General features: G+C 40.7%; 1 protein-coding gene across 1 annotated transcript; it reads right to left on the minus strand.

Annotated features, from left to right (window-relative positions):
- Positions 1-680: 680 nt before the first annotated feature.
- ERCC3 (ERCC excision repair 3, TFIIH core complex helicase subunit) lies at positions 681-20,844 on the minus strand. The gene is made up of 15 exons (XM_021526168.4): positions 20,807-20,844; positions 20,519-20,724; positions 18,970-19,206; positions 18,299-18,348; positions 17,300-17,435; positions 16,936-17,094; positions 15,781-15,985; positions 14,499-14,813; positions 13,168-13,352; positions 10,425-10,627; positions 6,926-7,022; positions 6,621-6,738; positions 5,362-5,480; positions 2,004-2,156; positions 681-1,654 (listed from the first exon to the last, which is right to left on the minus strand). Exons 1-15 carry the CDS (start codon positions 20,823-20,825, stop codon positions 1,520-1,522), a joined length of 2,337 nt encoding a protein of 778 aa, XP_021381843.1. The 5' UTR covers positions 20,826-20,844; the 3' UTR covers positions 681-1,519.
- Between the last annotated feature and the right edge of the window lie 5,301 nt (positions 20,845-26,145).

Raw genomic sequence — 26,145 nt, forward strand, 5'->3', positions numbered from 1 at the left:
GGGAAGGAAATCACCACCAGAATCCCTTGCACAACTATCTCTTCTGTATATGCCACTCCAGCACTGCCACGGCTGGTTCCAGGTTGTACAGCAGAAGACTCAGCACAAGAGAAAGAATCAAGTGTTACAGGGTAGGGCTCAGAGCCTAAACAAAGTTTAAACTGAGGCAGATCAGTTCCCTTTTTAAAAATTACCTGATTCTGATACAGAGACAAAAACCAAGCACCATCTGTTCTCAATTATTAGATTTTTAAATGCTTCCAATATTTCTACATTCTCAATTTGTGAATTCATGCTAACAAGAAACAGAATTCAATATTCTTCTGAAGCGTATTTGTCATACAACCAGAATAGCTGTACCATGTATGCTCCTTCCAGTATGGTAAACCTTTATATCAACCTATTTTCAACCAACAGAGGCTGTTCCTAAAGCTCTACAAACAACCAGCAAAATAACACCTCTAAATAGAACACCAAGTAGTGTTATCAAGTAGGTGCTACTTAAAAAACATTCTTCTGCCACAAACCACCGGCATTTCCCTATTGTTTTCTAGAATTATAACAGTCTTAATTAAAAAAAGGAAACTCGATAATCTTTCTTTCACACATTCTTCCAACTCACCTTGTGAGAAGTCGAAATGCTTTTTGATTCAATAATAACCTCTGTGGTGACAGTGCACTGTTTAGCAGTTACGAAGGTTTTATTGCATGGTTAATAAATAGAATATAAATAAAAGAGAAACAGCTTTTATTTGAGCAACTTCTCAACAGTAGCAAGAAAAATTAGGAAAACAAGCACAGAATTCATTTGTATTAACTTCTAATGCTTTCCTTGAATTTACTTTGGAGACAGAGTCCCTTTTTCTTCTTGTCTTCAAACTCTGAAGTATTTCTGACCTATCTGCTAGAATTTTAATACAGGTAAAGTCACAAGTATAAATTAGCTCTTAGTTTAAAAATATAATGTAAAGTGCTCCTCTCAGGATTTGTTCAGCTCACTAAATGATTTTATTTAAGCATTTTGAAAAACAGTATATTGTTGAGCAGACACAAGAATCAGATAAATAATATCTCGAACATCAGTACAAACTTCATTTACAAAACCTTTTCAGGACTCTTCCGAAAAAGGATCTTCTGCTGATAAAAATAAAATCTATTAATTACCCTGAAAACCAGACAAGTACTTCCCTTGAATGAAGTGGCCCACATGCTTCTGCCCTCTGGCCATGAGGAAATGAGGGCATAAGACAAGGAGCACAGTGCCACACAAAAAAAAAATATATGCCATGACATATTTGTATCTTAAAGTTTCTAAAAATATATTCATGGTAAGATTTAGTTCCTTCTTTGCTTTCCCATTCACCTATGAGAGCACATACATTGGTAAGTAAACACGTGGCTGTACAGATGCATATAAAAGAGTCTTTTAAAGGACCTGTCATAAATTTCAACTCCACCTTTCCAGTAACAGGAACAAGTAGAGGGGTGACGTTTCAAGGAGGCGCCGGTGTGAAGGACGTCACTTGCGGAAGCGTTTGAACAGGGGGTGGATGTGCTTGTTTGCGGACGCCTTGCTCCGTGAGGAGTGGTACTCCATGTAAACGGTGTCATCTGCTCCCGACATGGAGCTCATGGTGCCTGCGCGGCGCGACACCTGCAAGGACAAGGAGCACAGGCACCTGCTCAGTGTGGGATCAGAGGCTTCAAATATTTTCACTGCATGTGACCTAAAAGATTTACTTCAAAATCTGTAACAATAGATCTGTTACCTTCTCCTTCAAATATGATGGAGAAGGACATGAATTCCATGCTGAATTTTTTCTCAGTGCCCAATTACTGCAATAACTTAAGGCTAATACAGATTAAAAAGCCAAATCTGTTCTCTAATGTTTCACAAAGATACCAGGCCATCAATGACAACATCACATTTAGAATTGGATGGAAATAAATTGGACCAGTTCTGTCCCACCTGTGTTCATTCTTTTCAAAGAATTCTTCGTTACCTGAGCTGACTTTGAACCATATTCCCCAGCAACTACTTCCTCCTCAGCATCCAGGTCAGATGCTTGCAGGACTTTCTGGAGAAGCTGCTGCTGCTCTTCTTTGGTTGAAAATGAAAGCTCTTCTTCTTCCATGCCTGCCAATTTTGTGATTACCTAAGAAACAAAGCACACTACAAAGTGAGGGCTCTTCCTCCTCACTGATAGCTATTCAAAACCAGGACAAGAATTTCTGATTCCATATCCTGTTGGAACTGCCTTCAACTTTTATTAATGGTTGGAACAACCTCACACTACAGATAGCACAAATACATATAAAATCTTGCTAAGTGATTCACAGCTCTTATTATATTCTGGCTGGAAATGCAAAAGACGAATCTTTGGAGGGAAAAAAAAGGAAAAGAAGAAAGAAAAGCTCTGGGCAGAGCATGTCAGCTAAACATCGTTTATACCAGCTTGATCAAGAGCCTGACCAAAGCACATATAACTCATACATGTATTCAACTTACTACAGGGTTGGTGTCATGATGTAGGCTCTAGATTTATCTAGTTTAAGAACCAGTATTTTATATTTAATAAAAATAATCCACAAGCTCCGCAGACACTTAGAATTTTAGCAAGAAGCATTCAGGACAATGGGAAAAAACCCCTAACAAATTGAGATATACAGCTGTTGTGAGACAGTGCAGCAACCTGCAACAGAGCATTAGTCACAGAGCAAACTCTTCCAGCCTTTGAGTACTTAAAACACTGGGTAACTTCAGTTAAGTTTGTTCTCCTTGGAATTCTCAGTAACTCAACTAGTAACTGAGGGTGCAGGGCACTTGTGACCTACTGGCAATGCAGTGCCATGGGCTCCATCAGCTGACAAACCTCCTCTTCTGAATAACTGACAGATCTCAAGGTTCTGTTATATTCTGTTATAAAGATTTGCAACAGGCAGCTTACTTTCTTAACCAGAAGTATTTTGAAAATTTCACAAGAATTCTCCCTGTAGTTAAATGCTTTTTGTAAGTATATGTTTATACATAACAATCAGTTTTCCCACTGCTCCCAATTTGACACGGTTTTGAGAAAGACATTCTAATTCAACCACTGATTATGTAGAGTTTTCTGTTGTCTTTTCTGCTTACCTTTTGAGTCAATACAATTAGAACTAATTACCTCAGCAGCCTGAGTTGGAGCAGATCACAAAAACACTGTAAATAAAGTTTAAGGTAGAAGATATCCATATTAGCTGCCAAGTACTGCTGTTTAAAAATTGAGTAGGGAAACACTGGAATGAATAATAAGTGCTGTGGGCTGTTATTTGTGGGAATGTCTAGTCTGAAAAAGGATGTTTTCATGAGAAAACGTCCGAGCCTGAAGAATCCATTCATGGAAGGAATCAGTCCTACACGGCTAAAGGAACGCTACCGTACTCCTTGTTTATTTAGGAGGATATGTGCTATGGTCATCTCAAAAGTAAAGAGAAAGGAGTCACAAAAATCCATTTTAAATAGTTTTTGCCCATTTCCAGCTCTGGTTGCAAGACAGTGGTAGCATGATTCATAGAATGGAAAGAATTCCCACTGCATCATATTTTAAGCTGTCCAACTGATGCTCTGTTTAAAAGTTATCTCAAATTATTTAATATACAGAGTTCTTCTGCTACTAGTTTAAAATTTAGTATATCCTACATTTGATCTCTAAATAAAAATAAAATACAGTAGCAAAGGCAACTGGTTAGCTGACAAGAAAAAAAACAGCTAGCAGTACACCCCAAGCAGTAAACTGTAATAAGGTTGATATTTAAGAAGCAAAGACAAGATATGTGGATTTAGCAAAAACATCTTACTCCAGTTCTCTTTTTGATGAAAGGCAGAGAATGAAGCAATTGAGAGATGGCAAGAAAAAACTAAATCCTCAACAAAAAGTGAAAACTGTTACCCTTTTAAACTAGTAATGAATTTTTAGTTATTTAGGAACACAAATTCTGAAGGACAGGACATTAGCAGTGAAACAATTATCTAAAGAAGAGGCAGAGTCTCCATATTTGGAATACTAAGAAGGCAGACATCTATTGGGAATGGCACACTCATCCTTGCTTGGAATTAAGAAACACAAGAGATGTTTTTTGGATGTTTCTTTCAGCCCTATTATTCTTTGGTGCCAGCATGGCAAAGTTTGGCAAACAGAAGAAAATAGATATTCTAATGTTTTGTTTCTAATCTGCAAATATAGAACATTCCAGTACTGGTCAGCAAAAATGTTGCTCCAGATACTCAGCTAGCCACTTGTGCTGCTTTTTTTACACTACACCAAAGCTCCTAGGACTAAGAGCTCCTTCCTTGCAAAATTAAATCCCTCTATTTTAACCTCCTCAGTTCTAGAATCCAGGGCATTCAAATATAAGTAAAGGGATTGCTCTAATCTTCATGGGTATAGCCACACAGATGCATATGCTGTAATTAGTTGCAGCTTAGTACTGATCTGCAACTTTGTTGAAATGTATTCACTACAAATGGAAACAAAGTTTTCACTTATAAAGACCATGACAGGTCTGTCTCTAAAGAGCTCTTTAATGGACTGCTCCTTCCAGAGCAGTGATTTGCTCCAGCCCAGCAGTTCAGGGGGATGTCCCGTACTGGCGCCTCACCCAGACAAGCTCTTGAGCAGCCAGATGTGGGAGTCTTATTTCTCATTCTCCTCAGCACTGCTTCTCATTGCCAGAGCTTCTAATCAGAGCAGTAAGCTTCAGTTTTTCAAAGGAATAACCTACCTAAACCCAAGCGCTATCATGACACTCTGCTGCCTTCACAGCCTAACAGATGAGCATACAGGGCAATCCATGCAATAAAAGAAAAATAAGTGAGATACACCATGAAATCTGTATTATAGAGGAGTTTTAGCTATGTTTGGAAGATGACATAGTGAAATACTGGTCTGAGACTTGAACTCTTTGGAAATTGTCACTTCCTAAGTTTTGCAAGTTGTCTAAATTGGTGCTGCCCTCTCTGACAACACCCAATACTGGGTATACAGCATCAGTGTGATAGTGGATAATGGGAGACCTGCACAGATAAACAAGTGAACAGCACAAACAAACCAACCACCAAGGAACATGCACTGCACTCTGCAGGGTGCCTGCTTTCCAGCTACGACATTCACCTTTCTAGAAGCTGTACAAAGCTACTTCTGCCTGCCCTCACAATAATATAGATAATTAAACAATACCAGAGCAGTTCTCACTTGCAAGAAAAACATTCATTAATGCATTCCACAACCAGAATTCTCAAGTACTGGACCTAATACTAACACTAAACAATATGAAAATTACATTCTTAGGCCTCAAGCATAATAAATAGAAGGAACGAGTTACCTTGAAGCTATAACCTTGATCTACGAGAAACCGTTGTCGTTTTGTTGAGTATGCCATTTCCTGAGTGTCTTGGGATACAAGAGAATAAAAAAAGGCATTGTATTCCTCTGCAACCATGCCTAGAAGACAAAAACAACTCAGTTATTAGTTTCATTTGGAACACTGCAATAAAGAACAACCAAGGAATAAATACTGAAAACAGGTACTTAAGTAATTTGTCCCGAAAAAAACTATTTGCCTTGTCTAGCTGCACCCAGACCTTGCATAAACGGATTGACACAGCATGGAAACTACTACTTTTGGTCTTAATAACTTGAGGATAGGTGAATAGACAAAAACAGAAAAGGAAATGTAGTCTAACACAATCACACAAGTGCTCTAAGAACAATCTGCTGCTTTATTCTGCTAGGCAAGGTGAAAGATAAAATTGTTTTTAAGCCTATCATGTCAAGAAGTGAAAAGTCAAGAGCAAGGACTGCAGCACATGTCAAAAAAAGTCCAACAGAAAAAGACGAAGGAAAGGTTTTATCCATGGGAACTAGAGTTTGCAGTGTTTTTGAATTTAAAAAGTGAAGCAAAGATATTGAGCTAAGAATTCATAGCACTATCCGAAGACCAGCATATACCAGGCTGTGTATAAACTTTTTTTTACATTTACAGTACTTAAGGTCTGTTATCTTGGTGATAGGATTCTCTTTTAAAACCCAGGGTTTCACTAAGACTTTGTCAATTCACTAACATGGGTTTTATTAACATTTTCAAACAAAGCCTTACCTGTAACAAGCAGAAACTGCACATAAAATCAGTGTGTGCAGAGCTTAAGTCTGAGTACAAATTATTTTAAGTATTTAATTGTTTTAATAAAAAAAAAATTCCTTTGGCCATATTTTACAAAAACACACTAGTCACAAACCAAATCCAATTTTTAAAAGTAATCTACAGTGTCAAGAATGTGATTTTTAAAGGCTTGCTTCTCAGACTAATACTATGATCCTACACAAACAATTTCATGTTGAAGAAAATATCAAGGAGAGAGAATTACCATAGAAAGTCAGTCTTCTTTCAGCTTTTTTTAAGAAGTTTTCTCATCACTAAGTTTACTGACTGAGAAGTTGCTTCATTTTCATTCACTGGTATATAAGTATACTCTCTTTGACTAAAACATAAGGACAGTATAAAGAAACCTCATGAACATTCAGTTTCTCCTGCTCTAGGTTGCTATGATCCAAGGCCCAGAGCCCAAGCACCACCTCCTTTACCTTTTTTGGCTCTCAGCACTCGTCCCAGCCTTTGAGCCTCCTGCCTTCGTGACCCACCATGGGATGAAATCTGAATGAGAACATTGGCTTCTGGCAGATCGAAGGATGTGTCCCCTACCTGCAACAGAGCAGCACCCTCTGAGCAGTCTCTTATTTCCACATCTCCCCAGCCAACACTAAATAAAAAGCACAGCTTTCTTTGTGAGCTGTGATATAAAGATGTCAAATGCACACCATGAATGTGCAGCTGTCTCTTAAAGCTGACTCCAAAGACAGGTACAAGGACAGTGAATGTACTCCCTCACCTTGGAAATGAAAATAGTGTTGATTTTTGGATTGTGCTTGAAGTTTTGTAGAATTTGCATTCTTTCCCCTTGTGCAGTAGGACCATAGATATAAGGTCTGAAAAGAACACAACATATACAAATGAAATAAATACAAGATTTCTCAGTAATTTCTTATGAGGCACCACGGCAAGGAGTGCAGGACACCTTTGAGCAGATATGAAAACAAACCAGATTATGGTACAGATATCAGTTTACTTTTAGCTTGTTTTACTCTTCATGGCAGCTGCCCAGGGGTTTGTGGAACCCTCTGCAGCAACACAGTCAGCCAGAAAGAAATTCTGACAGTTACAAATGTTTTGCAATTACATGCACCAATGAAGCTGTATATCAACAGACTGAATACATTTGTTAAGCCTACATGAAAGACTGAAGGCAGCTGTTAAAGACATTTTTTTCCTCAAATGTACTGAGTTAGCACATTTACAGCTGCAAGCTTTGCTTCCTATTTAAACACTTGAAAATACAGGCTTCTCTATCAAGGATATGCTGGGTGTCACAAACGGGCTGCTGGGTGTTGTTCTGGGAAAATTATTTTTGCTTTTCAAGCTAACCTCTTGCCCCTGCTAATACCTTCTGGGCTTACTGAAATCATGCAAAGGCCTCAAACATTTCATGAGCAGGTCACAGTGGCATTTCACCCATGGTTTCTAATGTCTGACAATGAATTACATGGAACATTTAATGTCTCAATCCCAAAGGCTCACACAAACTCTCAGTCACTCACAGACTTCATGAGTAACTTGGATTGCTATGAATTTTCCAGTGCCTGGCTGTTTTATTTCTGCCTAAGCAAAGTTAAAAAACCAAAAAACTAAAAAAAGCAAAGCTCATGCAAAAACAGTGAGCTGCATGCAGGATAGCACTGCACTGCTTGTCATCTGTTGCACTACTTTTCCAAATGAAGGCTACCAAGCATCTCCAAACAATAGGAGTCAAATTTTCCAACTACCATTTTGCTCAGAGTTCCATAAATTATTTCTAACACAAGGAACCAAGCTCAAATTTTCCATTTAGTATTGCACATACATGATGGCTGAACATAAACATGGCAGTGCATAGGACTAAGGTTTTCTATTCTTATCAACTAATCCCTGTGCCCTGGCTCCTCTTGCTTTCTTTACTAAAAACTTTATTCTAGGGTTTTTTACCAAATAAGCCTAGTAATCTTTAATCTAATTCTTCTATTTAGTGAATTTAAGCAGACTTCTAGAAAAAAACAGCTAAAAAAATGAGCCAACACTGAAAAAATACCTTCATTATTAATTTTGTAGCATTCAGTAATATATTAAGCCTTATTTTAAATTTCACATAGTGTTTAAATTGTGAAGTTAAATGGCAGATTTAAGCTGAAACTAAAGCATTTTTGAGCCTTCCTTTTCTTTAGGCAACCAAGAAGGCACTCAAACACATTTTGTATTAAGAACAGAATAATCCTGAACTGCTGGCTATCAATCTTTCATTTTAACTTGCCCAGATCCTACTTGACAGTGATTCACTGGCATTCCTGAGTACTTTTCTGAATCTAGAACAGTAAGTGCTAAATGGATTATTTTTTAAATTACTCATTTTCCTCACTGTGAAAAGACATTTGAGGGATTTGCAAAGATCGACCCCTCTCCCATTAACTGACATAACTGACAAAACCACAGAGGCACAGTCCTTCAGAAACAGTGATTTAAACATATTCCTAACACCAGTGAAACCAGTCAGTACATGAGCTATGCTATACTGGATGACAGAATCATGACAGAGGGAAAGCTGGCCAAGCAAATTTGCATTCTCAGGCCCCAAAATTTGCAGTAATTCCTGTCATGTGCATGGTCTTTCCCTGATGGTTCCCCACTACCAAGAGCAAGCGGGTTAAGGGAGGAGTCAGCAGAGGCAGTCAGACTTTGGCCACCTCTCCCCCCATGGGGGAGCCCACCCAGCCCCATCAGGCCATGAGAAGGGCAGTGGGAGCTGTGCTCCTGCTGGGCACACAGCCACAGCACTCCCGCTGTACCCACTGGGCTGCTCTCTCCTGCTGGGCACACAGCCACAGCACTCCTGCTGTACCCACTGGGCTGCTGCTCTCTCCTGCTGGGCACACAGCCACAGCACTCCTGCTGTACCCACTGGGCTGCTCTCTCCTCCACACACGGAATTCCTGCCCTGCATAAACTAACAGTTCCCTTTGGTTTAGCTCGCTCACAGCAAAAAACCTCTGGTTAAAACAAAGCTCACCGTTGTCCAGCACAGCAAGCCTCCTTTCTTTCTGAGATAACCTGGAGCTCCATAAATGATGTGAGAAACATTAAATTAACTCCAGAATATAAAAAGGGGCCACCTTTTTCTTCAGCTGGTTTTCCTGCCACACTTCCACAGCATCTACCCCACTTACAACTGCTGTGCTCTGTAGCATCCCCCACCTCCCAGCATTGGCTGTGCTAAAGGCTTTGTCTGTGGTACACTGAACACTGCTAGAGACATTCCAGAGGCATCATTACAGCTAATCTCTGTCCAGACAGATTAAAAAAATGATGAAAGAGACCACGGGTGTTGGAATTCATCCAGCACCATTAGCTCTGCTTGCTATTTGATGTCACAGCATGTCAACACCACACGGCCCCTTAAACTGCAATCAGAAATGATCACGAATTTCGGAAAGCATAAGGCTTGTCTGTGGTTTTGCTAAGGAGCACTGCTGAAATTCCTATACATGAAATCATGCACCATCAAAATGTCCCACAGCTTCCAACAAGCAAGGCATTATTTGGGCTTGTCAAAGAAAGGACGAGGACATCTTATAACGTTATGTTTCCCAATAATCGCTCTATGCTCAATCCTGACAAACCCTCCCTGACTATCCCTCCTCAAACCCTACCAACAGACTGATGCTGACCCCTCATTAAACCCTGTCGGCACCATCTCCAGTAACTGCACTCATGTTATAGTCATTGAAGGTAATCAAGGAGCTCTAGGGAGAAATGTCCTTTAGTTTATTAAACAATTACTGCACTTCTAGGCAGTGCACTAGCACAGCACAGATAGCAAAAACCTTGTCTTACAAGGGTAAGACCTTTTGAGAACCTGAAGAAAGCCCTGGGTCTCAAAACATCCTGAAAGATCCAGAGTATATATTTGAAAACCTTTGTCTCAAAGAGACAGGGAAAGCTACCATCCATTAAAGAAACAGTCCTAGTGATATTTCCAAAAGCCCCTCATTTTTCTATTGGCTTTAACTAATTAAAATAAACTTTTCTGAAACAAATGCTAAACAGAGACTCTTCAAACACTGAAGTCATGTTGCAGTGCCAGTGAGGTCCATCCAAAAATACCCTCCTGCGCTTTTTATGCAGGAGGACTGGAGCTACAGCATTACAAAAAATATTAAAGAATACTGAAAGCTGTGAGATTGCAATGAAATTGTCATGGAAGGAAGAAAACAACAGTGCCATCACTGGTTGTGAACACTTACTTCCCAAGTCTGACTGCATATTCCTTCAGTGCAAACACATTATCAGCAAAGACGATGATTTTATCATTCCGTCGCTCATGAAACTTAATCAGGAACTGACAGGCTCTGAATTTATTTGGGTTCATGGTGTAGAGCAGTATCCTTTTTTTTGTTTTAATAGCTACATATTCTCTGTAAAATTCAGGTGACATCGGGCACCAGACCTACAATTAGAAAACACACACACACAAAGTAGCATTTCATTATTTACTTATTTAATCCCTGTGGGAATTGAAAAAGTATTGGGGGATGGTAATGCATTAGGACTTTCTGCATAGGGCAGGTCACTTTTTTAACACAGTCATTTCTGTACCAAAATGAAAGTTACCAGTCAGTGAAGTCTCCTGCACTGCTAAAATATGTTTTTCCAAAATGCTTTGGCATTGAGATCCATGACAGAGATAGGCAGTGAGACTGGAATAAATTACTTCATGTTCACACTTAAATAATTTACTCAATGCCACTACTTCTTATAAAACAGTAGTTAAGGGAATGAACTGTGTAGTCTCCCTCTCACAGCAGTCAAAGCTTTTTCCCATAAAGATTAATTTTCATCCATATGATGAAAGCTGAGACACATTTTGTCTTCATTACAGAACAAATTCACCCATCTTTCTTCAAATAAAGGAGTGACCTTTATTTTAACAGCTATTGAGTCTAAAACTTCCAAAATACTAGGACTGATTAGAAGTTTTCAACAGACAATAACATCATCCCAGGATATCTAAGCAAATCTTCTATTATGTAAATAACAACCATAGTACTTCAGTAAGTCTAGGATTATTTTTTTCTACTGCAGCATGAGAAAAGAAGAAATTATCAAGTTTAAGCCAATGAATTGACACTATTGATAACATTTGACACTATCAATAGGGCATATAATTTAGGAAACATTCACTCTGCTGTATGAGTTATTCCCTCATACCCACTGGACAATAGAAATTAACAAACTACCACAGAGAAAAGCCTCTTTCATCACCACCATTCAGCTAAGGAAGTTAACGAAAATTTACAGTTTATTTAAACAACGTGATTTGTTCTGTACTGATAAGAACTAATTTTTTGTTTCAAAATATTTTTCCAGTGACTTAAATGCCAGATGATGCTTTTACTATCCTTTGACTACACTAAAAATAAATTAATGCACTGAACAGGCTCTGTTGTTATTGTGTGCTGTCTACATGAAAGGCTTAAAACTCTTGAACCAGAAGAGAATTACATCAAAGTGACAATATGATGCAAATACTGAATAGTTGACTGTGGTAAAAGCATTTCATCTATTGATCAATGCCTCTGACTACATGGCAAACATATGTATTTTGTATTTGCATTCTCTTCTGGATTAGGAAATGGGTAAGATCTACTTCTTTCCTGAATCATATTTTCATTTTACATTTTGCAAGACAGTCAAAGACTTAGTATAGCTGCCCAGAAACAGATTATTTGTAAATCACAAAACTCTGAAAAAACAGGTAAAGAACAGGTTTATTGTCTTTTTTTAAATTTTGTGTAACTTTTAAAACTGTGCTGCTCATTCTCTTTTAGAGCAGTGAAAGAGCAACACCTGCAACAACCACGACTGCCCATCAGCACTGCCCTCTCCGGCCACCTGGGAAGAACTGCACTTAAAAGAGTGAGCCAAACGCCTTTCCTGGCTGAGGGGAATAAACCAAGTTGATTAACGTGGTTTACTCCTCAAGGAAATCCAAACAAATATGCAAAGCAGCTGTGCACATATTGGAGGCAACACTGTGCTTTTTTATTCTTTGCTTTTGGCAGAGTCATCAAATGTTAGTTTGAAACACTGGCCTAAGGAATATAAACTTGCAGAATTTTCTCATCATTCAGAACAAAAGGTAGCCCATGCTTCATTTTTCAATGACTAAAGGGCAGTTCAGGTACTCAGAATTTTGCTTGCACAGCAGAACTAACCAAAATGCCTAAATGCAAATCTGAATTTGCGGACTGGTTACTCTCCCTTCAACAGTTATTTTCTAGGTGCTTATCACTTGCATTCTATGAGTTCAAAACAGTGGGTTTTTTTCCTTCTACAACTTCCAGTTTGTATAGTATTCAAAAGGAGAACAGCTGACCTGCATTTTTATCTTTTATTCCAGTACCAGAGCTAGGGAGAGTTACATGAAATTAGCAAGACAGGCTTAAAATAAATCACCACAACACTTAACAACAACAAAAAGACACAAAAACCCACCTAAACTCTACCATAACACATTGCAGCTCCTAAAGCTTTACTTCCATTCAACAGGAGACCCAGAAAAGTTAATGAAAAAGCAATCCCCTAATGCTTACATGGAAACCCTGTAAATAACAGAGAGCTTTGAGAAAGTAATACTCTTCCCTAAGTATCTTCCATGGCAATTATCAGAGATAATACATTGAATTAGGCTTACCAGAAAGATTAACATTCTAATGTGCCTGTGTGAAAGATTGTCACTTCTTCTGATACCAGATTTATGCTGGAAAGAACAGAGGTCACACCTTTATACTGGAAAGAATGGTGAGATCCAGGGCTACGTTTTCAAGTTTCACTCTCATATGTTTAGACTTGAAACAAGCAGGTATTTTCTTATGTTTTAAAATTTCTACTATTGTTCTTTTTTGTAAAGAGCTGCAAATTTTTTTCTCAACTTTGTAGGCATACTAAATAAACACTAATTATTAGTACTGAAAAGCAGAACATCACCTCAGCACACTGGACTTTAGCAATGTAGCCACTGTTCTGCAGCTCCATCCAGTTGGCTTCATAGAGCTTTGGTCCAATCAGGAAGTTCAGGTCAACAATTTTATCATCTTCTCTGACCAGGGTAGCAGTCAGCCCCAGCTTACAGTGAGCTTGGACGATAGTGAGCACACGTCTGAACATTTTTGCTAAGAAATCCAAGACAAATCTTTTGTTAACTTTCCTGAATGGTTTTAGAAGCTAAATACTACAACTTTTAAAAGACATTTTCATCAGCTCCTGAGCATAAGGCAAGCACAGCATTGGGAAATTGTACCCCACTGCACACATGCTCCTAACAAATCTGTGTTACAGCAAAACTTCACAGTGATTGCAGCTTTACTTTGCATTGTCAAGTGTACTCAGAAAATGCCAGTAAACCTTCTGGCATCTTTATTATTTCCCATTCCCCAAGAGAAAGTGAATATATTCAAAGGTTACATGGCTTGGCTTGGGTCTCTACTATTTCCTAGCAAGAACTATGACACAAGGACTCCTGGCTGACTGCCACATTCAGAACTTACAGGATAGGGCAGAATTACTCATGTTTAGTATTGCTAGAAATCACAGAGCAGTTGCTATACCTTCATTTCTATGAAACCAAGCAAGAACAAAAGTGACAGAACAGTGCCAGCACTGTGCTATTTTGATAAAATGGCAATTAATTACCAAGGTCTGCTTCTGAAATCCTCTCTGTAGACACCAAAATATATTCAAGTAAGAATAAGGAAGAACAGCTAACAAAATCTTGGGTGGTTTTTTAGCCAGGATTATTTCACAGACACTTTAATAGTACATTATTGCTTTCCAGTAGTACAGATCTCAATTACACGGCAATTTCAAAGACAAGTTATTTCTGGATGCTAATCACTATGATTACTCATAGATATTAAAAGCTGGCCTGCAGTGCCACTGCATCTAAGAGAAGAAGGCAGATGAATTTCTCTCATGCTCAAATATGTTTACAGCAAAATCATGCAAAGGTAACTTGGGCATTTTAAGAGCACTTCATCAACGTACATGGAAGAACTTGTACTTTACACTGCTACTATAGAAAACACTGTGTCTAATTTGAAGGGTCCAGAAAACTAGTGGTCAGTTAAACTATGTAGTATCAGGGGAAAAAAAGAAAAAAAAAAGTACAACAAGGCAGTTTACTTATTCCAAAACCCTAAGCCATGGGTTTACTCACTACATTAATCATGAGAAGAACAGCAAAAAAACACCACTTCTACAAGAACGAAAGGACATTAACAATGTGTGCAACATGGAAGGTTTGCACACCTTTTCCTTACCAGGAATGGTATGGACTTCATCCAGTATCATAAGGCCCCATTCTTGACTTTTAAGCCACTCCATTACTCTTTCTGCTTCCCAAGACCTTTTTGTCGTGTGCCCCAACATGGAGTATGTGCTGATGGCAACAGAACAGCCAATGGGCTTGTCTTTGGCATCAGACGTGAAGCGACAGATCTGGCTGTCGTCGATGGTGGACCACATCTTGAACTGGGCCTTCCACTGCTCCACAGACACGGCAGAGTTGCCGAGCACCAGGCACCGCTTGCGCACAGTGCACGCGGCTGTCACTCCCACCAGGGACTTGCCAGCACCTGCAGGGCAGGAGGAGTGACACTCATTAGCCATCTCTCAGACACCACTGGAGCAGGAGGAAAACAAAAGAGCCAAGGAAAACCATGAGAGGATATGAAATCATGCAAAGGGAAATTTATTTGTTGTTTCTTTGCTACAATAGTCGTAAAGAGATCAAGTATTCACTTCTTAAAAATACAGCTGTATTTCCTCAAGAAAAAAAATGTAAACAATGGCTTTGATAATTAGAAGCAATCATTTTAATGCTTTTTAAAATTTCAAAAGAATGCTAAATTATGGTGGCTACAGAAAGCTTCCCTAAGAGTGCTCTATTCCTCTGTCTCTGCCAGTTATACACCCCCCCACAAAGCAAGTCCTTAAATCTTCCCATCCTTCACACTTCTTCCAGCATCCCTTACACACTCTCAGGCCATCATCACAGTTCCCATGTGCCTCCTTTTCCCCCAATACTGAGAGCACTGGCACACAGCTTCCTGCTTCCTCCATTTACCCCTGTTTTCTGTAGTCTGTTTCAGTCAGTATGTCTCTCATTTCTTATTCAAACTCCCCTGGCCCAGCAGGTGTGCACACAAGAGCTTTCCTTCCTTGGACCCCCCCTTTATACCGCCTTTGTATTCCCAGCTCCCTTCAGTTTCCCTATTCCCAACCAAGGAATTAATTCCAGTGCCAACAGCTTTACATTCCATGGAGATGAGCAGAAGTGGCAGAGGGCACAGGGGAAGCAGTACTGGCACTGTGAAGGTACCAGAGCTGCTCCCCAGCCCCTGCCAGGACACCAACAATTCTGTGACCCAGCTCTCCCTCAGCACAGCTTCACCACCAGCTCAGTAAAAACCAGGATTCTGCACACTGAAACCAGAACAGTCCCTGATGCTGTCTGAAATTCAGGCAGTTGTCATCTTTGGAATTTTCTTTACTACAGGCAAATAAAGAACAAATTGTCTAAGTACCAACACAGAAACTTACCACATGGCAAGACAATAACACCAGACCTGGCTCGTCCATTCCCAAACATCTTCCTCAGGCTTTTCTCTTGATATGGCCTGAGGACTGCAGTAGGTTTCAGATCTATATTGATATCAGGATTCACAGAATCATTTCTGAAGTCATATTCTGCCAGCAAGGGGTACTCCAAATGGATACAACGCTTCTGAAGTTCTTCAATCATCTCCTAAAGAGGAAACAAAGCTTTAGTTGATAAATTCTCCACATTTGAATTAATTTCTTTTTCCCTAAAAACAACTAGGTTACATAGTACCAAGTGAAGTTACATTTATTTTTTATGCTTATGAAGTCTGCAAGAGCCAAGGCTTATTCTGAAAACTTTACTTGTGATTACCCTACCCCCCTGCAAATTTTGAACAAGTTAATGTTAGAGAGGTGGGCTCTTTAGGCAGATGGAAGAACATGACACATTCAGCTCAGATTGCTGCTTACCTGGCAATGACTAAACTACACCCTGAGGTCCTGCAACGAAGAGTTTAGCAACAGACATGAAAGGTTCTCTATGTTACAGAAATCTGTTATGCTGAAAGCCTCCATACCTGTATGGAACTTATTCCAAGACAATGACAGGTTGAATCAGCCACCAAGAGCTGGTTGGTTTGGGTTGGCTTTTTTCAAATAAATAAAACAGCTACTAAGTTTTACTTTTAAAAATTCCTTTTCCCCCCACTAAGGCATCATTAGAATCACCACATCCAAAAATAACTTGAGAAGTTCTATAGAAGCTCAAGCAAAGACTGTGCTCCAACCTTCAGCTCCCCTTCTCAAGTGATGAAATTGGAACCATCAAGAAAGAGTTCCTTCTGCAACCATGAAAAGGGAAAAAAAAATCTCACTGAAAACATCCCTCAACTGAATTCTCATCTTGAACTAAGTAATCTGAACGAATGTGACAGGAACCTCCCTGAGTCCCTGGAGCCTCTCTGGCCTGTAAGCACTGCACTCTGCAGGCAGGGGAGGAACAACACCCACACTGCCACCCTCTAAGAGTCTAAGCTTTGGAAGGTAAAAGGAAAGAAATGTTAATGATTTCCAGTGATCTCCTCTACCAAACAAAGAGCCACAGTACTTGCTAGTAAATTCTCATGCTTATGTGCTTCTGTGCAATATTCATACCTGCTTGACTTCAAAAGACACTGTCTGCGTTTCCTCCTCCTCCTCCTCATCTTTGTCCATCTGTTCATAAAACTCAAATAAGTCAGCAGGGACATCTGGCTTATTCTGAGCATCTGTTCCCTGTGAAGTTGATGGACCACCTTCACTAGATTTGGAAATCTGAAATAGAGGAACATGAATTTCACCAAAAGTTTCACCAAAGACACACACTGGCTCCCCTCTTCCCCTCAACTTTGGGCTCATTAAAGAGGCAGTCTCTTACTGGCAGAATGAAGCTGATAAAACACAAAACAAGAGCAACTCCAAAGTACTCAAGAGTTTACCTGCAGTCACTGCAGTAATTTTAGAATATGGCTGGACATACCGCTGATTTACTTGTGAATGTCTCTGTAATCAGCTCTGTCTCTTCACCTTCAGCATTTCTCAGGCGACATTCTTTAATTACATGGTCTTGCAGAAGCTGCTGAATGACATCAGGGTGCGTACTTTCCACAAAATACCTAAAATGAAAGAATAAAAGAAAGTATTTTTTTATGAACTCATCAACTGAATAACTCACAGGAAATGTGGCATAGATGCATAGCTAGATGCACTCTCAAGCATAAAACCTTGGGGTGCTAATTTAAAAATAAAGACATTATGGCAACCAAAACTTTTAAAAGATGCCTCACACCAAAAGCATAATGTACTGTGCAGTCATCCCTCCATCTTACTCACATGCTCTCTAAACTAAGTGGCAAACTCCAGCAGAAATGCCAACACAGATCTCTCACATGCATGTCTTATTTGTGACACACATATGAAGTAAATTGTTTAGACTGAACTGAGGTGAGTTCGTGAAAATGCCAGATGTGGTGTTTTCAAGTCCTGTCCATAGCACCAGAAAAGCCCCAGACTTCCAAAACACAGACAACCTAAAAATTTAAAACTAATGCATCTTGGAGATGCCTTAATGACGATGCTGGTTGGAGATCACAGTTAAAATATGCGCTTACTTCTCCAGGCCGCTTCTAGCATTATCCTCTAGCTTTAAAACAAACCAGATTCAACACACACACAAGCACCCACCTCTTCCCACTGGATCTGCATATCTTTCCCCAAGTCCAAGCAATAAAGAAACAAGCTACAATATCAAATTTGCAACCTACTTTTAAAAACGTGATGACAACCAGTGCTAGCTCAGGACAGCCAAACAGAATACATCAGCTAACGTACTGAATACTTCCAAAAGCTGTAAAAATAATACCTGAGAGCTGTTACACTCAGCTGGCAGCTGTGAGACTCCAGAGCTCCTCAGAGCACTCACACACAGCTGGGCATGGGAGGGTTTCCTGCCACAAGAGCTGAAGAAGAAGCCATTTACCTGTTATGTTTCAGAACCAGCTTCACCTTCCCATAGCTGACGGTGCACAGCTACAAAGAGAGCAATCATTAGGAACATACAAAAGACAGATTCCACGTTTAGGACCAAACACTGCAAAGGTTTTAAGTCTTTGTGGGGAAGCACCTTACCACAAAACATTTACTTGTTATGCTCATAGAGCAAACCTGAAAAGGTATTTTCAGAAGATGCTCACATCATCTGATGAGGGACAACAGGCACAGATACTCAATTTTTTATATCTAACGTCAAAGTGTTTCCAAGACTGTGAGGACACACTTGCAGGATAAGGCAGGCTGTCTCACAGTGCCCCACTGTTACAGGCTGCTTCCCACATTCTGTTTTCCTTCAAAGCAAATCTGAGGAAACTTTCCCCATGTATGATTGTACTGGCTGAAATTATCTACACAGACACTTACATGTACTTTTTATAAATCCCACAAAGGCTATATTATGAAAATAGTATGTGTGCAGCAATATTATATGCAAAAAGACAGAAAAAGAATAATGCTCTCTTGAAACAATGACAGAAAAATAAAACATTTAAAATGATTATTAAAAAATAATAAATCAATTAGGCAGAGGCAGCAGGAAAGGAATTCCTTAGTAGAAAGAGATATATTTCCAATGCAATGCCAGTAAAATAGCCTTACCTTGATAAACTGAATGATTCCATCTGGGACACCAGTCTTGCTCAGTTTCTGCAAATACTCAGTGATATCACTTGTCTGCAAGCCCACACTCACAGCAGCATACAGGGAGTAAGCAGTCAGCTTGTACTCATGAATGTGGGTGGGTCTGCACACAGGCTCAGCAATAGCAACCAGAAAGTCCTGTGCATATTTGTAAACTGGAGAAAAGGCTTCCAAAAATATATGGCCATCAGGAGCCTACAGAAATAAACAAATGCTGAAGGCACAACAGTGTTAGCTGAACTGAATCTCATAATGAATTTACAAGAAAATGAATAAACATGTAACTTTTGTCTTCTGAAAATGGTCCAGGAATTGATTTGTCCATGTTCCTTCCATGGCACTATGAATAAACCACACCCAGATCAATAAAGTTTTTCCAGACTGACATGCTGGAGTATTCCTTCTTTTTTAATGCTGAAGAAATTGCTTGAGTAGAGGCAAGCTTCCAGCCCCATTTCCCTGGAACAACAAAACTCCTAGTTCATTCTATGTGGAATGAATGAATGAATGAATGAATGAATGAATGAATGAATGAATGAATGAATGAAAGGCAGCACTTGGGTGATCCAGCCCTAGGTGCTGTACAGCACTTGGTGACAGGCACCGTTCAGACACTGGCTGGGAAACCACCTCTTCACACCATGCTGCACCACTTGCCAGACCTCGGGCAAGTTTACTGACGTCCCTTTCAAAGGGCAGAGAAAACAAATGGCACCAGTTACAGAAACTGAGGCCAGCCTGTCTTAAAGCCGTTTCACCCAACATACAAACACCGTGTCACTGCAGTGATAGATCCCTCTCGTGTCATCAGCCAGCGCGCTGTTTTACAGCCCACCCCGACAATCCGGCCGAGCTGCTGCCTGCCCTGCCCGGTCCGCAGCACGCCCGGGACAGCGGGGACCCGCCCGGAGGCTGCTGAGGCTGGAGCAACTCCCTGGGCAGCGCCGTGGCTCCCGTCCGGCTGTCCCCGCACGGCCCCGAACCGCATCAAACGCCGCTCCCAGGCGCGCCCGAGGCTCTCCACCCGCCCTGCGCCCCCCCCGCAGCAGGCCCGGCCTCCCCCCGGGAGAACGGCCCCGGCTTCCCCCGGGAGAACGGCCCCGGCCCCTCCCCGGGAGAACGGCCCCGGCCTCCCCCGGGAGAACGGCCCCGGCTTCCCCCCGGGAGAACGGCCCCGGCTTCCCCCCGGGAGAACGGCCCCGGCTTCCCACCCGGGAGAACGGCCCCGGCCCCTCCCCGGGAGAACGGCCCCGGCTTCCCCCCGGGAGAACGGCCCCGGCTTCCCCCCGGGAGAACGGCCCCGGCCCCTCCCCGGGAGAACGGCCCCGGCTTCCCACCCGGGAGAACGGCCCCGGCCTCCCCCCGGGAGAACGGCCCCGGCTTCCCCCCGGGAGAACGGCCCCGGCTTCCCACCCGGGAGAACGGCCCCGGCTTCCCCCCGGGAGAACGGCCCCGGCTTCCCACCCAGGGAGAACGGCCGCCCGGGCCGGCCGTGCCCCGCACGCACCACCCAGAGCGGCCGCGAGCTGTGGTCGGCCTTCAGGGGCATCTGCAGCCGGTAGTCCTTGGCGCCGTACTCGTCCACCTTGGTGCCGCTCTCCTCCACCTGCTTCCCCGCCGCCGACGGCACCGCCTCCTGCGGCTCCTTCCCGGCACCTTCGTCCTCATCGTCTTCGTCGTCATCGTAATGGCGCTTCTTGGACTTCTTCTTATCTGGGAGCAGAGCGGGAGCTGTGACGAGCGCCCCAGGTGCCCCCGCCCGGCCCGGCCCGCGCCGCTCCCCGGCCCCGCGCACCGCGCTCCTTCCTGCCCATGGCCGCCGCGCCGCGCCGCGCCCGCCCGCGCGTCACTTCCGCGGGGCGGCGCCGCCAGGGGAGGAGACACCACCGTCCCTCCGTTCCCGGGGCCGCCCCCGCCGCGGGGAGGCGTGCGGGCGGGCGCGGGGCGGGGCCTCGGACACGGGGGGCAGCCACACCCCGGGGCAGAGGGAAATGAGGAAAAAGAATTTAAAATTAACAAAATAAATTGAACTTCCGGAAAGCGCACCGTAAATAACAATAAAAAAGCCAACTCGGAATTGAGATACGAGAGTGACATTGCGCAGCGTTCTGAAGTACAGAATTCTTAAAAGAGAAATCACACTGTTGTCCCTACAGAGTGTTTTAATATATTTCTAAGTACAATTCGTGTCTGATTTTGGAAATACAAATACATTTCGAATGGTTAAAAACAAAAATTAAAAAAATATTTTGAACATCAGCCAGCTGAAAATATATTTATCTAGTAAATCATCTCTCAAAGCTTTTATATATTTAATTATTCTAACTAAACATAGTACCCTTAAAAAACAAGTTCATAAAAATGTAGAAATGAAATTGTGGAATAAGATTACTGGGATATATACACACACATTCAATGCATACACAGAATTACAAGGTGGGGTTGGTTGGTTGTTTTTAAGTTTGGAAGGCTGTTAGACAGTGGAACCAGCAAGCAATGCCCAACTCCTGAGTTCCTCAACCATCAGCTAATTTTTAAATTGTTTTTATCTTTTTTTATACATAAGATATTCCATGTAAAGCAGCAACAGCAGTGCAGTTACTGGCAGCAACATCTCAAAAGTAATAAAAAACCCCATACATCCAGACAGTAGTACATTGCACACACACGTGATTCTCATACATCCATCGACAATTGGTCAGAGTATTAAATCAGTGTACAAATTAAATATTTCCAAAAATGTGCAAAAAAGTCAATGTTGATAGAAAAAAACACCTTTGTGTACATACATTACAAACAGTGCCCAGCATTCAACTGAGAGTAAAAACATTTACAGTGAGAAACTGATAGATTAAATAGAGAATTTAATGGCTACATAAAAATGTACATTAGATAAAGAGTAAATTTACAAATTTTTATTCATAGCCTCATGAAAACTAAAATCCTACGTTCCAATTAATCTAAGTCTCCTCCACATATTTACATTATACAACTCCTGTGAGGTCTGAGATGACAGACACTATGCTTTAACAAACCATTCCAATTTTAGGGTGACACCACCTTTTTTTACTGGTATTAACAAGAAACAAGCACTAGGGAACTGACAATCTAATGGCTGTTCAGAAAAGAAAATGCAATCCTTGTTTTTATATCCACATTATATAAACCTTTGGGGAAAAAAGATAATCTATTTTTGAGTAAAAAGCACAAAAAAACTCTGATGTATTTCCTATGACTATCCACTCACAAGCTGGAATATCCTTTTTCTTATTTCTCAGCAGAAGACCCTGACCTCCTGACCTGTGGACTGAGCATGAGGGCTGAACTATGAGATACAATTTTTATGCCATTTAATCCAGGTCCTCTCCCTTTAAAATAAGTTTCTGACATCTAAGTCCTAGCCAAGGTGTGACTGCTCTGAAACATGAGAAATATAATTTCCTCCATCCTATTTACCTCTCAACTCCGTACACATATATATTGCTAGAGGAAACCCAAATATTGAACCAGCAAAATGGGAGCTGCAGCATCCTGGGTTCAAGTGATGGGCTCCCTGGTCTAAAGCTGGACACACACCTTACTCAGGAGCTATCATGGGCCACCACCTATGCAGGACTTAAGCTTTGCCAACTAGAAGGAAAAATAAATGGTGCGGGCCACGTGGGGGGATATAAAATGAGAAAAGAGCTCCTTTGTTCATTATCACAGATTTTGATTCAAAAACCTTGGCTTGATAGCAAACCTGTCTGACCCCTCAGTGCACATTAGTGGCTCCTCCTGAAGGCAGCACTCACACCCAAGTAACTGTGGGTGACATCTGGCTGTCACATGAAGAGGACTGGCCGCTTCCCACACCTTTGGAACATTGTCACTATGGTGGCACAAAACAGATCAGGTCACAATTTTATCTTCATGGTGCTCCTGAAATGTCCCAAGGCTCAAACCCAGCTACAAAAGCTACCAGGTTTTAGTCATCAAGCTTATGCAGTAATTTTAGAATGACAACAGTAAGATTAAATTAGAAAGAGCTTTTAAAAAGAAGACTCTTCATTTTAATACAAGCATGAGTTTTGCATTTCAAACAGCAACTATAAACACCCACATGTCTGAAATATGGGCAGTGTCTATCACTTTTTACTAGTACCTGCTTTACTCAGTCAGCAACAGCTTACTGGTAGATACACACTATAAGAGACATGAAACATCACTTTTGGCTATATGTATATGGGATAGAAAAGCTTTGGTAATTGTATGTGATTCTACACTGCAGACTTGTCATTGCCACAAGACAGCAAATTACCAGCAAGAAGAAATTACACTGGCGGCAATACTTTTGCTTTTCCAGAAACACCATAGGGATTTACATTCAAGCACATACATTATACTTTTCTATATGTGTGACACAGTCTTTCAAGATTAAAAAAGTAAGAAATTGGTTATAAATAACTGTAGATCTGACCAATTTGCTCAAGTCTCTGAAGCTGCAGTTAGACATTGTTCTATGCTGTCCAAAAGAATGGCTTGCTGTACTGCACTGTACCTATAGGTGCTCCAAGGCTTTCAGTCAAGACAACAGCAGGATTAGGATTATCCAAAAGGCACAGGAAAGAAATCTGTTGGTTTGCTTGACAGATCATATTCCTGTGCACTGAAAGTAAACAGCTTTTAATACAGTACCACACTTACAAAAGTACCAACTTTGCTTTCAAGCCCAGTAAGAAACTCTGCTGCAGAGTCTGATACCCAGAGCCAGGAAGCCAAATTCTGACAATCCAGTTACTTAGGTGCATGCAGACAAATCATCTTTCTGGCATGTACGTTGGTGTACAATATCCAGAATGCAAATACAAAACGTGGATTAGCACAGGAAGCCAAAACTCACTTTTAAATTCTGAATTTGAATGACTGCTACAGATTATAACTCCTGCACACTTTTCAATGCAGTTAGGCAAGCTCTGCTTTGAGCACTTTGAAAAAACCCATTCTCTAAGGCAGCTTTGCTGACATGAAATTGTATGACATATTTCAATATGGTGTTCCAACATGAACAAAATTAAGGCATACAGAGAAAAAGGCACTAGCTAAAAAAACCCCAAACTTTTCATTTTATTTTACTGAAACGACTATTTAGCTACAAATTGAATTGGGAATCAAGTTAGAAGGTTTAATACTGTATTTAAACTGTCAAGAAAAGAAGTCTGTAGATTTAACCATGCAATTATTACATCCATACCCTTTTGGGTTCTTCAATGGATATTTCTATCACCAAAGTAAAAAATAAGCAACTTTCTCCAACACAACACAAGTCAAACCTTGAGTCATGCTCTAACAGGGTGGTTAGTTACACCATTAAAACCGTACCACAGAAGTAGCTTTTGTCACTTATTATGTGCAACAGACAGAATACTAAAAATCATTAGATAAGTAAGACTTTTGAAAATATACATACTCACCGTGAATTTGAACCCTTATTTCTTGAGAGTACAGCTTCATTGTGGCATTTACAGAAAAGCAAACCAGCCCTGCAGCAGTAGTGCTTTCACTGGCATTTTTTAATAACTGGATTCAACAATTAAGACCAATTTTTGGTCTAAAATGCTGGTGGCTTTTTAAGTGAGATACAATAAGTTGTGAGTAGGGATCTTGGCTCTGCAATCCTCCTCCAATGGAGTTTAAAGCATGAAGTTCCATGCAACCTCACAAATTCTAGAATGAGGGGTCATTCACCATCACTCCAGGAATCCCTGTAAGTGTTTAACAAACCCTGTATACAGCTTGTTTTACTACATTACCCCACTGGGGGTAATAGCCAACCTCTTCGTAAAAGTCTGATTTAGCTACATAATTATTTCTAGCTCAAATTATTTCTAGCTCAAAAAATTTATTCTAAGTTATTTAAGTCAGTAGAGAAATTCTCCTTAGGATGAAAAACTAGCTCAAGCCTAGCCTTGGTTATATTTGTAAAATTTTACTAGAATCACTCAAACTGGAAAATGTCAACTTCATTTAAGAAGTACAGTCTTTACATTGGCAGCTTTCTGACATGTCAAAGACATGATGAAAAATGTATTCTGAAAGTCACTTTCTTCCTGGCTCCAAAATGCTGACCGTTGTCATGACTGAATGCCATTGTTTTTTAGAAAAGGCACAAAAGCAGCAAACTTGATTGTTCAGTAATTAAAAATCACAACTAGGAAGTGATATTGCAATATACATGATCCAGCACTGTCTCACAGAAAGATCACATTATAAGAAAACTAGATTCTAAAAATTTTCAAGCTTCAGAGAGTGCAGTTTCTCTTTAGAATAGTATATTTAAATGTTATGAATGCTACAGATAAACCTGGTTACATTTTCCCTTTAATGTCCTTTTTTGGTAATGTTAAATTTCCTTACCTTTTCAGTAATCACTGACCACTACAGGGTTTTATATACATTTTCACCTTGGTTTTGGTACCTTCTTAGTCTGAAATCATAATTTCATTACATGATCTTGAAAATTGCCTACATAAACTATTAGGTTCTACATGAAACTTCCCATTCCTACTGTCACTATATTTTTCTTATAAAGCAAACGTCTCTTACAGCAGAGTAGATACCAATTCTTCTTAAAGGCCGCTTCATAGCTTTTATCTAGTGACAGAGAAACAAAAAAAAGTCAGCACAAGCTGCCTTTCCTTTCAGCCTTTTACACTTTTCCTGGTCTGACTAGTTCTTCCTGTGCTAAGAAAACCTTGCACAGTTGTGGACCCTGACTGAGAAAATTATAAGATGGGTAAAATGCTCACAGAAGCTGAAGAAGTCACAACTCTCAGTCTCTGGAGAGATGGCCAAAAAAAAGTCATTCTTACTCCATTACAGGTAAAGTGATTAGGATAGATCCATACTCCTGCTTATGCTCTGGTAAAACAAATGGAATTCAGCAGAATAAATTCAGAAATCTCATATGTGAGTGACTGTGGGAATGGGAAAGCTTATTGTTCTGTCTCCATGATTTTCATAGTCCTGATAGTCCTCTAAAGATGCAGAACAGGTAGAGCCTTGTCAGACTAGACAGGGGTCACAGTACCAGCCTGCTCTGTCTTTAACAAACAATAAAAGCAAGCAATGAATTACCCAAAACAGTAAACATAA

The sequence above is a fragment of the Lonchura striata genome, chromosome 7 (assembly GCF_050655825.1).
Source record: "Lonchura striata isolate lonStrDom1 chromosome 7, ASM5065582v1, whole genome shotgun sequence".
NCBI lineage: Eukaryota > Metazoa > Chordata > Aves > Passeriformes > Estrildidae > Lonchura > Lonchura striata.